Source organism: Accipiter gentilis, chromosome 5 (genome assembly GCF_929443795.1).
Source record: "Accipiter gentilis chromosome 5, bAccGen1.1, whole genome shotgun sequence".
NCBI lineage: Eukaryota > Metazoa > Chordata > Aves > Accipitriformes > Accipitridae > Astur > Astur gentilis.
Genome location: NC_064884.1, coordinates 35,189,504 through 35,204,631, shown reverse-complemented (window position 1 = coordinate 35,204,631; position 15,128 = coordinate 35,189,504). Strand labels below are relative to the sequence as shown.

Sequence of the window (15,128 nt, the reverse complement as noted above, 5' to 3'; positions counted from 1 at the left end):
GAGAAAAATGGAAAAGCAAAGCAAGGTATCACTCGACAGAATACATCTTCCTTCCAGTTAGAATGGTAGAAGCTGTATTTTTTATTTGGACAGCAAAAGGCACAGGTGGTATTGAATTTTTACAAGCTGTCTTCAAATAGAAGTTACTGGTAGTGTGGATGAATGTAGTTATTGTCTAGACAGTGAGAAATCTTTATTTTTACCCATGTCTTTGTCCTTATTGCTAACAACAAAGTATTATGGAATCACAGAAAAATGTTGATTGAAAGTTGCCTCTGGAAGCCATCTAGACTAATTCCCTACTCAAAGCAGGGTCACCCTAGATCAGGTTGCTCAGGTCTTTGTCCATTTGAGTTTAAAGTATCTCCAAGCACTGTAGTTCCCCAGATCCTCCTTCTTACTGTTTCTTAAGATGAGTGTGATGTTTGCCTTTTTCCAGTCATCAGAAACTTTGCCCGATTGCCTCAGTCTTTTGACCATGATTGACAGGAGCCTTGGAGTGACTCCAGTCAGCTCCCTCAGTACCTTTGCTCACATCCCAACTAGTCCCATGGAACTGTCTTTGTCCAGTTAGCTTAAGTGTGTCCTAACTGCCTTCATCTACTGTAGATAATGCTTCACTACCACAGACTCTGTTAGTAGACTCATGGAGTGGGAGGCCTGAGAGCCAAGTTTGCCAACAAAATCCAGGACACAAAAAGGCATTGAGTATCTTAGCCTTTCCTCTGTCCTTTGTCACTAGGTTCCCTGCCCCATTAAGCAGTGGACATGCACTTCTCTTAGTCTTCCTTTTGCTGCCAGTGTACTTGTAGAAGCTTTTTTCCTTGCCCTTAATGTCCTTTGATTATTTCGACTCCAGCTGAGCTTTTGTTTTTGTAATTTCATTGCTCTACACTTGAGCAATGTCTCTGTTCCCCCTGCTTCCACCTTCTGGGAGATAGGGCTTAATAATGTTTTCAGGTGTCACTTGGTACATGCCGTTTTCCCCTAGCCAGACTATTCATTTATGTAGTCTGTGTTTGTCTTTAGAATGTAGTCATAATTAGTGTTGCACCTATAGAGGAACAATGAATTAATATTGTGTACAACAACTAAAAAAGAGCATTTGTGAATTATGACACTGTGACCATTTTATCTGAAATGTCAAATGCTTTGTGCAATCTGAGTGATGCTGTAAATCATAATCAGGGCTCATTTTTTTTCTGTGGATTTGCCAATATCTTAAGAGAAAGCTATAATTCTGAAATCTAAAATGTGAATATGGTTTTATATGATATCACTGATGATTTGTATATCAGTATAAATATCCACGTGAAATGATATGGCCAGGAGTTAAAAAAAACCTGTTCTCAAATATTAAAAAAATGGAAGCTTTCCCTTTCAAATCTCCTAAAGATGGCAGTTGCTAAAGAAATTAAGCTTTCATTTTTAAAAAATATATTTCTTGGCACCAGTTTGTAAAAGTAGCTCGCTAGCTGTAGCCCAAAACACTGTTATCTTCACCAATCTCCTGGACATATTTGTAGGAATTCTGATGTTTCTCATTTAAAAAAAAAAAAAAAAAAAAAAAAAGTGTGTGGTTTAAGGAAAGAAAAGAGAAAATTACAGTATCGTTAGCTTTTTATAGCTGATGTACATAGTGTAATAGAAATATCATAGAAGTATATTGTTAAGGCTCCAGTCGTAAAAAATTCTCTGTCTAATACTGTATTTCTGCTGTAGGACACTGCTGAGTTTCAAAGAGGAAATTCTGGCCTTAGCCCTTCTTTCCAACTAGTTGAAGTTCATATGTTTTTTCTGCAAAAAGATTAATTTAAACCCTTTTGCTCAGGTTTTGATACCTGGTTGCTTCTCAGGTCCCTGCAGCTTCTTCCCTTTGTTCTTTTGAGTAGGCAACATCTACAGTTTATTGCCAGTGGGTTTGGGAGAACATAATTAAGATGTGACCTGCACATACTTTGTCTGCTTCCAGGTTTGGTAGTTAAGGAGGAAGGAGCTGCTGTGTTCTCATTCTAGCTAATTCAGTTTTTTAGCCCTTTGTGGGCACTGGAAAAAATGACGTGCACAGGTACTACTAGTTCTGGTTGGTAGCTATGAACACGTTGTGTATTAGCCTTGTGAAAATCCCTGCAGTCTCAGCAAACTTTTTACCAGAGTTGTGAATCCCAAGAAGAGGGTAATGAAAGTGCTGGTAGCAAAAGAGGCTCTGAGAATGAAACTAACTGGAGACAGAACTGGCTGGTTTAGCAGCTCACAGGTGCCTAGAAGTGGGAGTCCTTTTCCCCAATATGTCTTTTATCCATGACAAGCTCCTTTTGGTTGGTTAAAGAAAATAAGTCAGGAAGAAAAAAAAAGAAAAAAAAAAGAAGAGAGTTGAATTGAGTTGTGAATGCTAGGACTGGCACAGGAGACAAAGGAAAGGTGAAAGGGGAAAAGGAAGAAGGATGAAACTGCTCTTGGATTCTGCTTTTGTGCTTCAGCTGTCCCAGTTACTTCAGCAGGATTCCTCATATAAATGCATTTAAATATTTTGTTGGTTTATACCTAGTAACACCACCTAGCACTTCTATAGGCTTGCTTATCTTAGTGCCAGAAAGTTATTGTAGTTACTAACACTAAAATTTTCATTACTGTACATTAAACAAAGAATATTTTATGAGATAAAAATCTTCCTACTACCCTTTCCTGTTCATTTTTATTCATGCATCTGTTTGTTTCCCAGGGCAACTATGTCTTCCCATGTAGGTGCTTCCAATGAGAAGTGGAGATTTCCTATTTGGCCAGAATGGAATGAAGCAGATATCAATGCAGAAAAATGGGATACTGGAAAAGTTGGAAAAGAGAAAGAAAAAACTGGAAAAAGTCCCATTTCAGTAAGTTGTGTGACACATATATATTATTTCCACTTCATTTTTTTATACCTGTATTTAATAGAATATGTGTCACAACTTGAAAATAATTTGTTACTGAGAAATATATTAATTTTCAATCATATCTTTTCAATTAGTTTAACTAGTTCCCTCCTAAACTGAAATAATAAACTAAAAGTATTGTGCATTGTTTATTTGTTGCTTCTTAAATGAACTGTTAACATATGTGTGTGCATTAATGTGTGCACATTAATGGTTTAAAAAAAAAAGCAACCTGAAAATCTATTTCTTAACATAATTAAAACCAGGAATGTGGGAACAGCTGAACTGTTGTAGTATGTCAGAGCAATCCCTTCTCTGGGCACTGCAGTTTCTGGGGCCTCAAAAGGTTAAATGCACCCATCTTTATTATAGGAAAAGTGGATGTTGAAGTCTTTTCTTTTGCATACCTCAGTTTCTGGACATGTGAAACACTATCTGCAACTGTAGTCCAGAGAATGGTTTGAGGAGATAACATTATTTTGCAGAAAGTAAGCACATACCAGATGTGGAAAAACTCCTCAGTCTTTCCAACTTCGGAATGACTTTTAAGTCTCATCTGGATTTTTACTCCTTCAAACTGTTTAGAAATACAAAATGTACATGCATTTTATGTAGAGTAGTAGTAAAATTATTTCTTAAGAGTTTCTTAAACTTAGCATTTTTAAGTGATATTTAAAATCCATTTAATATCGTGCTTAATAATCTATTTTATATGCAGATTTTGCATTGTTCATATGTTTTTTCTGTATGTTTTCTTCTGTGCTACGTACATGTTGCATATGTGTAGATTTTTTTTTTCCTTATCTCAAGCTTAAATATATTATGCCCCTATGGGGCAAAAGAACTCCTTTGAGAGAAGGTATAGGTTCTATACTGAGTGCTGCCATTAACTTGACAGGTAAATAATTTTCCTTTGTGTCTTTCTTCTGTTCCATTACCACATTTGGTGTCTTTGGGCAATACTCTAAACATTTATCTAGCACTAATCTGTTAGGTCTGCCAGACATTATTATAATAGCTAAAATTTAAAAATAATTGTAAATGTAAATCTTTCTTCTTTTTTTAGCATAAGAGGCATTCTGAGGTGTTTACTCGACCATTCAGTTCTTTGGCCACAAGCTATATGGAACATTTCTCTTTTTACATGTTTAAAGGAGTTGTTAAATATGTTGGTCACAGCAGATGAATTTACAGATCTAAAGAATTTTCTCATGTGGCCTATTTTGACCCAAACAGCTAGCCAGAATTCAACATCATATAGGGTATTTCAGTTAGAAACAGAGTTAGTGATGGCATCCAATACCTTTGAGTACACTTAGAACATGAATATAAACAATCCTATTTTCTTGTGCGGGAAAAGGAATCAGTTGGAAGTGATCTCTTTCCTTGTAATACTAAAACTCTTTTACCAAACACCCCTACACAATAGCCTCTCTTAGGACACTGCAGTGTGCTGCTGAGATTGTGCATTTGACCTTGTCTGTCTTGTGCCAGTTTCTTGCCTGTCTTGCCTGTAGAACTTGCGGTTGAGGCTCCTGTCCTTAGAATATGAACTCCTGAGACCTGGCAGTCTTTTATAGCCACCTTAAATAAAAGATAAGTTAAACCTGATTTTGTCAGCCAAGTTTAGCTGAACTACAATATCCTTCTTCAAAGTATTTTTGCACTTGTAAACTAAAGAAAGGTTTGTGTCTGGTTTTTTACTGCTTCTTTGCATAATGTTGTGTCATTCTCACCTGCGTCCTTTTGCTGGTTTATCTAGTGTTTTAAGTGCTAAACTTTCCTGTTAGGCCATGTAGTCAGGGTTGGATGTATTTGAAAGCAGAATATAAACTCTGTTAATACAGTTCTGTATGGTCCAGGCTACAAGGCTTCCTTTAAGCTTTCAGAAAAACAAGTATTCCTAAAAGGTTTGCCCCCCGCCCCTCACCCACTTTATCTTTTTTTCCTTCAGGTTTTTGAAATAGTTTGTTGCAGATTGATATGTTGAAGGAACTTACACAATTGTGTTTGGGTTTGGTTTTTATACTTTTGTAATGTGTTTTCTTTTGCCTTCATTTAATCATAAGTACTCAAAGGATTGTAGTTTTTCTTTCCCAGAAACTCTTTATCTTGTTTGGTCTAGAGAAGATAAACAGAATACACTGTGGACTGTGAAACACACAGAAATGTATAATATGCCTAAAAGCTATTTAAAATTGCAGGCACAAATAAAAGGCATGTAACCAACTAGTTTCTCAGTCAGCACAAGCAGTATCAGAGACATCTCCTCATCCTCTGTTATACTATTAAGTAAACATCATATATCCCGATGCCTTCTGTTCACACAGAGGATAAGTATCACTTTGGAAATGGAAGTCTGAAAATTATATGAGGCTCTCTTTTTAATGGGCTAATTCATGATGCTGTGTAATTATAGTTCTCTTCGGTTTCTATAGCAGTTTTAAATGCATGGAATCTGCTTTATTTGTGTCTAAATATTGCTTTAGATATTTACTTTCAGTCTTCAATTTTAAAAGCTTTAGAAATGAGTTAGAAAAAGTACTTAGAAACAACTTAGTAGAAGAGTGCCTGACTTAAGAGCTTAAACAGCTTTTTGGGAGGTTTTTCTGAAAGGTGGAAAAGAAAAAAAAACGTTTCACATAGACCTATTTAGACAGTGCAGACCACAGAGACTTCTCAGAACAATATAAGCAGCTTTTGTGCTGAATCTTCATTTTGAGCTTTGCACTCTTTAAGTTCAGTTATAGATACTATTAGTTCCTTTTTATGCTATATTTCCCCTTAAGTGAATTACTATATGAACAATATATTATTTTAAATCTTGTGGAAGATACACTACTGTAATTAATAAAAAATGTTTCATTTTTGTTCATGCATATTTTATGTAGCATGTCTTTGAGGATCCTGAAGGGAAAATAGAGTTGCCAGCATCCTTAAAAGTGCATTCATGGAAACGTCCACATGAGTTTTTAACAAATAAGGTAAGAAAAAAGCAAGGTCATAATGCAAAAATGCTGCTCACCTAGCTATGTCACAAGTAGAGGAAAATTAGTGAGGAAATTAGTTCAACAGATAAAACCCACTTGACCATGCATAGTCATCCTGTCCAGGAGACCATTGCACACCGAGGAGTCAGTGATCCATGTAACAGTTAACCTGTGCTGCATGCAGAGCTTGGCCTTGAGGCCTGCCTGGTTCTGTACGTAATCCCTGGTTGCTGGATAAACTCGGGCAGCTCCCACTTGTCACTGGTAATTACACCACCTGCATCGCCTCGCCTTTATCTAACCAGCAGCAAGTCCTTCTGTGAACATCCTTTCTGTTTTACAGTAGAAGTGATGAAGGGAGTTTTTTTCTTGTAAGAAAATCCTGTAATAGCTGAAATCCTATCATAGCTCAATAACACCAAAATGACATAACCCTTTCTACGGGTGGGGTCTGCACAGAATGCTGTGCGTGGATCAGAAGCCTGTTTTATGCTGCACAACTTGGGTTTTCCAGTGCCTGAAAGGACATAAGGTTATCTCTACTAATCCCTTTCTTTATAGTTAGCTCTAATAATAGCATTTTAAATGATACTCTACAGAGTCTGAGTGCCTTTCTTACTGATCACCATGGACCAGCACCTCCTGGTGCAAAACATCATGGTAGTGTATCCTCCCAAGTCTGCTCTGCTTTTTAACTCCACATTCATTTAGAAGACAGCTGGACAGAGAGATGCCTTTCTGTTTTACTTTGTGTGCTTGTTTTCTCACTTAAAAATCAGTGTCATGGCAAAACAAGTTCTGTTTGTTCCAACTAAGGCTTCCCTTGAGCAAGTATCTGAAGTATATACATCTGAAACTGTGAATTAGCTTTACCAGAAATATAGTACTTTTTCTCACTTCAACTATTGTACTTCTCCAGTCCACATACAGAACGTGTCCACGTCTTTGACAGTACTTGTCTGGAAGGTAACCATAACATTTTAAAATTATGCAAATATCTTATTCACTTTATTTTTAAAATTAATTGCAAAGAAAATAAACAGCCTACCATTTGGAAGGTTAGTGTTCTCCAGTGCTGTTGCTAATCTAAGTTTTAAAGTGTTTTTACTCCAGATGAAATGCTGAAATTTTAAAACACTTTGACCAGCCTTCCAACTTTTTCAGGCTTGCCAGTTTTCCTTTTGTCAGCTTGTCAGTTTTCCTTTTGTCAGCTTGTCAGTTCCATTTTTTATTAACTAGACACTAAACAGGTCCAAGTTTAATTTTTTAATGGAAAAAGGAGAGGGGGAGGTCAGGGGAGGAATTGACAAGACCAAAAGATTGGATGAGAAATGCTGCCAAAATGCATAAACTGAGCAGAGGTGTCTGAAAGATGAGGGCAAGAGAACTGGCAGCCCAGAAAGCCATGGAAACATGTATCTGTATTAAAATAGCTTTTAAAATCTATCTTTACAGCACTATGAAGAAAGCATTTGCTTTCTTTAAGACCTGATTAAAACTTTGATGCTTTGATGTATTTTGAATCAAGAAGCTATGATTACTAGAAATGTTATAAGTTGTTAAAAATTACTGTAAAAGTCAAGTGATGAAAGGCTATTAAGATTATGTATGTTGCTACCTAATCTATTAGTAAGTATAAAAGGAAGCGTAAACAAGCCTATTTAGTGTGGTAAGCAAAGAATCAAGCAGTGGTCACCTGGTCACCAATACGTGATGAGAGGCACAGATGTATTTAGTTCAATAAACTACAATCCTAGTATGTTACTTCTAAACTGCTTACAAAAAGAAAATGGACTATATAAACAAGTAATAGTCATCAAAACTGTGTAAGACAGTCAAAGGTTTGATAAAGGCAGTGTTCATACTGACAATATCACTATCTAACTGGCCATGAAGAAACAAATCCCTTTGACTCTTGGTGGGGGGCCAAGGAAATCTCAAAGTATGAGAGAGTGTTATGATTATGATTTAAATGCAGAACTGCAAATATTATTGATAAATTGAGGGAATCTCAATTTACTTATGTAATTATTTCATTTGATACTCTTTAAATCTTCTGACAAAAATAATGGTTTTTAGAAATTCTGAACATCTACATTTTAAGACATTTTTATTAAGAAATACTAAAGCAGCTACAAGATTTACAAACTGATGGCCTTTGGTTTGCAAATGTCTAATGAATGTTTGCCAAATGTCTAACATTTTTATGTCACTACTGTTAAACATTAGTGTTCATTTAATTTTTTCCAGATAATGTAGCTATGGACTTAACTAATTTACTTTCCTTTAGATTCCTGTGGTTGTCAAAAATGAAACCTCATTTGACCTTGTTTCAGCAAATGAGCATGTATTTTGTAGTGAGGTAGGTAGAAATACATTAATGTCCTGTTTTAAAAATATTTTCTTTCATTCTTTTTAACTCTTTTTAACTTTCTGGACTTCTCTCCAAATTTCTACCATGAAGAAATAAGTTGTGACAAATTTTTTTAAGTGAAAAAAGAATTATAGGAATAAAATGGCAAGCAATCATGTAGATTTGTATAACTAGTGTTTACCTTTTTTAGAATTTGAAAAATTAAATCAATGATGGTAAGAGATTTTCCAAACAGGTTTTCTTTTTTTTAAAAAAACCAACATAGTCTATGAACTACAAAGATTATTACTGGGTATTATTATCTAAAGATAAGACCAAATAAAAGCTGTACTAGAAAGGATTTTTACTTTTTGTTCAAGCTTTTCTGAAGTCATGTTCTTAGTGTGACTGCATGTATGTGCAAATGTCTATCACCCAGCCAGTCTTTTCCTTCTCTCCAGAGTTGAATAAATATTTACTGGATTTCGACAGATCAGGGGAAAATATAAAGCAGACAGAAGCAAGGCATCTGAGTGCCTTACTAAATACAATATTCATAATTTCTATTTCATTCAATGCTTCAATGCAAATTCAAAATTCAGCACTAGAGAAAGTGTATGGGAGGAAGCCACCAGAAAACAGATTATGTAAATTTTGCTCTCCACAGAACCACTAAGTAATTTTAGGGCAGTTTCTTGTAGTGAAAGCTTATTCTCATTCTTGTTTATATAAATCACTGTAACAGTCTGGTAATACTTGTGAAACTATAGCACATATCAGAAATCTGCATGTTAGAAAAACACATGCACTAAAGCATGATTAGTTAAAGCTTCTATTTTAAAAATTATTAAATACTTTTAATGATTTAGGATTGTTTTTTTACTGAGTACAAATAACAAGTATTAAAGCCAATACTGATTTTTAGCAGCTGTATCTGGTAATAAGTAATTAAACAAGTGAAAGTTCACTAGTCCTCTAACATAGTTTATTTTGAAATCATATGTCCTCATTTTCTTTGGTAAATGATGAACAGCATAATTTAGATTGTGCCTTTACTTAATGAAACTAAGTTTTGTGTTATTGTAGATAGATATTATGATGATTTTAAGAAAAGTTGTGCCAATGAAATTAATTTTTGCATGAAACCATAGCTATACTTTTGTGTCACTTATTCATTTAAAACAGGATCTTTTTTATTCTTTGATCATTATAATATACCTCTATTTAATTTTTCTAAAAGATGTAAGTAAAAAATAATTTTTTTTTCTGTTTATCTCTGTTTTCAGCTGATGAGGTGGATTGTAAGTGAAATTTATGCACTTTGGAGGATATATAATGAAAAGGCCTTAACTAATGGAGCATCCACACTTTTTTGGAAGCCATGGGAACACATTTATGCCTTATGTAAAGCTACCAAGGGACACATACCACTGTACAATAGCTATGGAAAATACATAGTGAAACTTTATTGGATGGTGAGTACTTCCTTCCAACAGTATATAAATATTATGCAGCTAGCATGGCAAATTTTAATGCTTAGGTAAGTATTTACTATTATTTAAAAGATCTGGATTTGTAGGAGTAGAAGCATTGACAAATTGCTGATGCATGTTAAAAAAAATGCCTTTTACAGTTCTTGTGGTAATTGTACAACGTAGAACTTGATAAAATGGAGTTATTGCTTGAAAAGGCAATATTCTTTTTTCGTAGCTTATGTAGAATTTTGCTGATTGTTAGGAGATTTTTTTTCCTCTGGGCACTGCAGCAAGATACTACATTTGAGTTCATTTGTTTATTACATTATAGAAAGAGGATCCAATAGTGACAGTTGCTAATGTTGCATATGTTCAAACTATTGAAATAACTTTTCTGATACTTGTGACATTTTTTTGTTGTCAAACAGCAGTTTTCAATGTTATTCCTTAGCCCAAAGCACAATTTCAATAGATTTGACAGAAAATAATTGGTTCATTCTGTATCATCTAATGAGTGGTTAAAATAATGTTGATTTAAGAAGTGATTAATTTTCACCATTTGTAGTTCCTTTCAGCTGCACGTGATACATTACATCCTATATTTACAGGGTTTGATTTCTAAACCACCTGTCCTCTTATAGTCCGATGTAAACTGTTTTTGATTTAGCACATTTAAAGAAATTTTCTTTCTTTTGTTTCTTTCTTATACCTTTTTGTTTTATGAAAATACTTCTTGTTGATATTTTGGGGGCTTTTTCTACTCTGTGTCTCAAGATGTTACGACAATACTAAGTATCATCTGTGTGTGCTACCTGAATTGAAATTCCTTTTACCACTTGAATTCTCAGCATTGTTTGTCTTTTACTATATAATAAGGTATGTTTCATTTCATTTTTGGTAGAGAGAAAAATATGAAGACTGATCGTGAGGTTTGTACTGCACTACAAACTGTATGATTTAAATTCTCACTGGGTAACTTTTACCCCATTTTTGTTTCAGTCTTAATTTAATCTGCTGATTTCTTTTGTGCGTACATTAATTATTTTGAAATAATATTCAAAATATTTCTGTTCCTGTGTAGTGAATGATAGAATATGGAGGTTTGATGCAAATGTTAGTAGAGGCAGACAAGTCGCCCACACCTCTGGTGTATTAGGATTAAAAATGTTTTTTATTAAGTAACTCAGTTGGCTGGCTTTACAGAGCTATTTGTATCCAATTGTATTTAAAGGTGATTAAAGACTTCCAGTGTGAGGACCATTTACTGAAGAGGTACTGATAAAACCAAAACATCCCATGGAGTTTCTAAAGATAACAGACAATAGCTTCTTAACGCATTTTACAGTCAACAGGGAATGCTTAATTTAATATTGAACCTCATACTAATAAATAAAGAAATAATCATTGACCTGGAAGTTAGAAGTTGTCTATGTTGTTAGGGTTATTCTGGTTACATTTGTCTTTTGGAAACAGAATATGTCACAAAACATTAAGATGTGTAATTGACCTTGTTAAACTTCCAGTTACCCAAACTTGAAAATATTTTTGACACAGTCAGTTGGAAACATAAAGTTGGAAGTGTTAATGAAAACTTAAAGGCATCCCATTGGACTTCTAAAAAGATAGAATTCATGGAAAGAGAAAAACTTGTACTTAAAAAAGGAAACAAAACCTAAAAAAGAATGTGTAAAAGTTGGGGTTTTTTAAAAGCAAAAATTAATGCACATGAATACAAGTGAACAGCCAAGACAATGCAGACAGCTGATTAAGCAGGCCAAAGGTACTAATGAAATTTAAGTAGTTAATAGTACTGATACACAATATTTAAAAACAGGCTATCACAAGTTACTGATAATAAAAACATAAACAGCAAGGTTAAGAAAGAAAACACCAACAAGAAGTTATTCAATGAATATTCCTTCTGTGCATTGGAAAGCTGAAAGAAATATATCTTTCTTGGTACACTGTGAATTGACCAAACATGATCGTCTCTAAGAGAGTAGGTTTAGAAGGTTCAGCTACTCAAATTAAACATTTTCATAGGTAAGCTATGGATGTATTCAGAGTGCCTGCTTGAGATACCTGCTTTAGGCATCATCACACCAACTGTCTCCAGCAGCAGAATTTAGATAGATGAATTTAGGTGGTGAAGTGGTCTGTTATTGTCAGTGGGGATAGGTGTGGGTTTTTTCCAAGGGTGATTAAGTTGTCTCACATACTGAGTGAGGAGCTATCAGAATTAGTCAAACAAACATTCAGAGTTTCTGAGAGTTTTCCTGGAGGTTAAGCAGCTGACTTAGGCTTTGTATTAGGTATACCTGTCTATGCAGATATCAAGCACTAGTTTATTCTGTGAGAGTGCATGAAAAGTTACAGGAAGTTCATATCTTTTGTCACATGGCTGCCACCTCTCCTTTTGCATAAAATGTGGTGGTTAAAGCATTTAGGAAGAGGTGGAAGAACAGAATATTCTTTCCTTCTCAGTTGTTAAGGACTAAAACTCCCAGTTTCTGCAAGGAAAGTTCCATGACTACAGCTAAGACTGCTCTGCAAAAATGTATGTCATGGGACCAAAAACCAATGGGAGACACCTGGATTCTTTTCCAAAGTTTCAGTATCATTTAGACTTTAGGCTGTCATGTGTTTAACTTGGGTGTCTTCCAGCTTTATAGAGGTTACAAAAGCATTGCATATAGTTAGTTACAAATGGAAAAGAAGATAATCCTAGTGGAGAACTTTTCAGGGAAATACAAAAAGGTCCAATAGCTAGAGTTTTACTTTAAATTAATTCAATCCAAAATATGGCATAATTAATTAGAAGAAAAGGCAATTAAATATTAAAAGAATTTTTGAGGGAAATGGTATATTCAGCATTTCTTTATATCCTTGAAGCGTGATGAAGTAATTTAAAAAAAAAAATAATAAAATTGCTCATCTTGCTTTCTGGGAGAATATGTTATTAATATATATGCATGGGAAAAAACCTCATACAGTAAAAAGGAACCACCAAAGACTGAAGGAAACACAAGAAGAGAAGAGGAGAATAGGGAAAGAACAACCTGGGGGCTTTTTCTAGTTTTAACCCACAGTAAAAAAAAAATAAAAAATAGACATCTCTTGAGAAGATGTTCTCAGCCAATAGGAGGCAGTCAAAAGAAAGAGCAATAATAAGTACAAGAATGAAACTCTTAAATTTGGGGAGAAAAGTTTTGTGAGGGCTGTGTTTGTGAAAAGCGCTGATGTGGGTAATGGAAGGATTTGGAAGATGTTATGTAAGAGTGCAGGTCAGAATACTCAACACGTTGCTCGACAAAATGCTCAGCGTTGCTCTACAAAAGGAGAGGGCACAAACTTCCCATCTCACAATGTTTTTAGAACTTCAGAATAAAGGAACTTGCATCACATCTGCAGCAGACGATGCTCCTGGAGAGGGGCAGCAGCAGGTTACTGCCTCAGATGGATAAGCTGGCCAAGTTTCATGTTGGAGTTGTGGAGAGAGCCTCGCAGTTGCAGGCAGGATGTCACTCAGAAACATCTCAGTGCAGAGTTCTTTCAGAAATCTCTACAGTTACAAATAAAAAAATAGTTACTCAAACACTTCCATGACCCTTGGAAAATTGCTCATATTCTATTTCTATGCTGGAAACCATTACTCTAGTGGTTGTAGTATAAAATCTTCCTCTGAATAAAAGTAAGGAGGGATTTATTTTACTTCTTCATCACTCTGTTAAATTGTTTATGAGTCTGTCCATCTTTTGGAATCAACATAAATGCAAACAAGGCGAGGGAGAGCTTTTGAATGGCTGCACTTACACACGTTGCTGTTTGATACATGTCTCTTGACAAGGAATAAAACCCTGAGCGTATTAATTTAATTTCTAAATAATCCTACACCATGTATTTGTATTAAGAAAAACATACATTTCTAATACAGTGTAGATCAAATATAATATTTTAAAAGGAAGTTTCATGCGGTTGCTATTGATACATGTCAGCTAGCCATCACTGAGGAAGAAATAGGAAAAACAGTTAAAACTGGAAGAATCTCTTAATTTTCCTGTAAGGGGGAGCACTTAGCTGATTTACATGCCTGTGCTTTTCTCATCCCTTACTATTGCCTCCATGTACAGAATAACTTATATTCGTAGAAAGAATAAGAATTGCCTGCATTTGAGAAGGCAGAAATGGTGTTGCCCAGGTTCCTCAGCAGATGACGTTATTCTCTGTGTGGATTTAATGCTGCAGAGGTTGTGTATTCATGTGATAAAAGACCTAATTTTAAAGCATCTATAGGAGTTACCAGGGTGTTTTAGTTTCTTTGTCAGTTTTGGTTTGGTTTTCTTTTGGGCCTTTGGGTTTATTTCATTTCTTTTCCTCTGGTTGTATAGCTGTATTTCACAGAAAGAAAAAACAGGGAGGAAAAAGAGCGTCAAATGGTGGAATATTAAAGAAAATGTGCAAATGAGAAAAGACAAGTATCAGTAGAGATAGAGGAGAAACAGATTTCACATGAGAAAGTGGAAAATTAAATGAAAAGAGAGAGAAAGCACAGTGGAAGATAATGAACTGGTTTCAGTAAAATGCTATATTGAGTTCTGAGGGGATTGTCATCCACCAGATCAAACCTATGGATAATAATTTTTCACATAATTGGAACAATACTCTCAGTTTTACCCAACATCCTACTTCCACTTTGCATTCCTGAGGTTTATTGAATTTGTTTCTTTATTTCCACTTCTTCTCACCTACAGATTTCTTTTGCTGTCCATAAACCTTCTGCCCCATGTATTTTTCTTTCTTTCTCTTGGTGTCTTATCTCCTTAAACCAGCATAATTGTTTTTAGAGTTAGTAGTGAAATGTTGTAAAAAGATTATCACTGATGCAAAATAATTGCGATATGGATTCTGTTATTTATTAAGTATAAAAGGTGAGCAGTTGGTGAGGAGGAGAAAAATTTTTTAAATGGTGCTACATATGCAAAAAAAATGCTATTGCCTTTTAAGAATTACATGCACAGAATTACTACTGTGAATTAAAAAATGTCTGGAGCTACAGAAAACCAAATAACTCCTCAGTCTTTTCCTTTACTTTTCAACTTGTACTGCTCTCTATTAAACTTCAGCAATTACTGAAAAAGGAGATGAATATGTGATTAGTTCACTTACTAGGTCCTTTTCAAACTTGGGAAATTTTAAAAATTTAGTTTTGGCTGTCAGGAAATAGCTTTTATCTTAAAAAATATTAGCCTCTTTTATGCTTTTGGGGAATCTCTGCCATATCGCCTAAATTTGTTTTCTTCTGAAACCTATAGAACTCATATAGAGTTAATTGACGGGCATTTCAGCTTGAAGCCACAGTTTAGTTACAAGCAGAGCACAGTAATTTTGCCCTCTCTGA

The 15,128-nt window shown here is 34.8% G+C and overlaps 1 protein-coding gene across 1 annotated transcript in view; it reads left to right on the top strand.

The window, feature by feature from the left end:
• The window catches only part of ADGB (androglobin), a 123,928-nt gene that overhangs the window by 16,357 nt on the left and 92,443 nt on the right, over positions 1–15,128 (top strand). The window contains exons 2-5 of the mRNA XM_049800562.1: positions 2,723–2,873; positions 5,804–5,896; positions 8,193–8,264; positions 9,542–9,730. Of these exons, the coding sequence (XP_049656519.1) occupies positions 2,723–2,873; positions 5,804–5,896; positions 8,193–8,264; positions 9,542–9,730 (505 nt within the window). The remainder of the gene's footprint in view (positions 1–2,722; positions 2,874–5,803; positions 5,897–8,192; positions 8,265–9,541; positions 9,731–15,128) is intronic.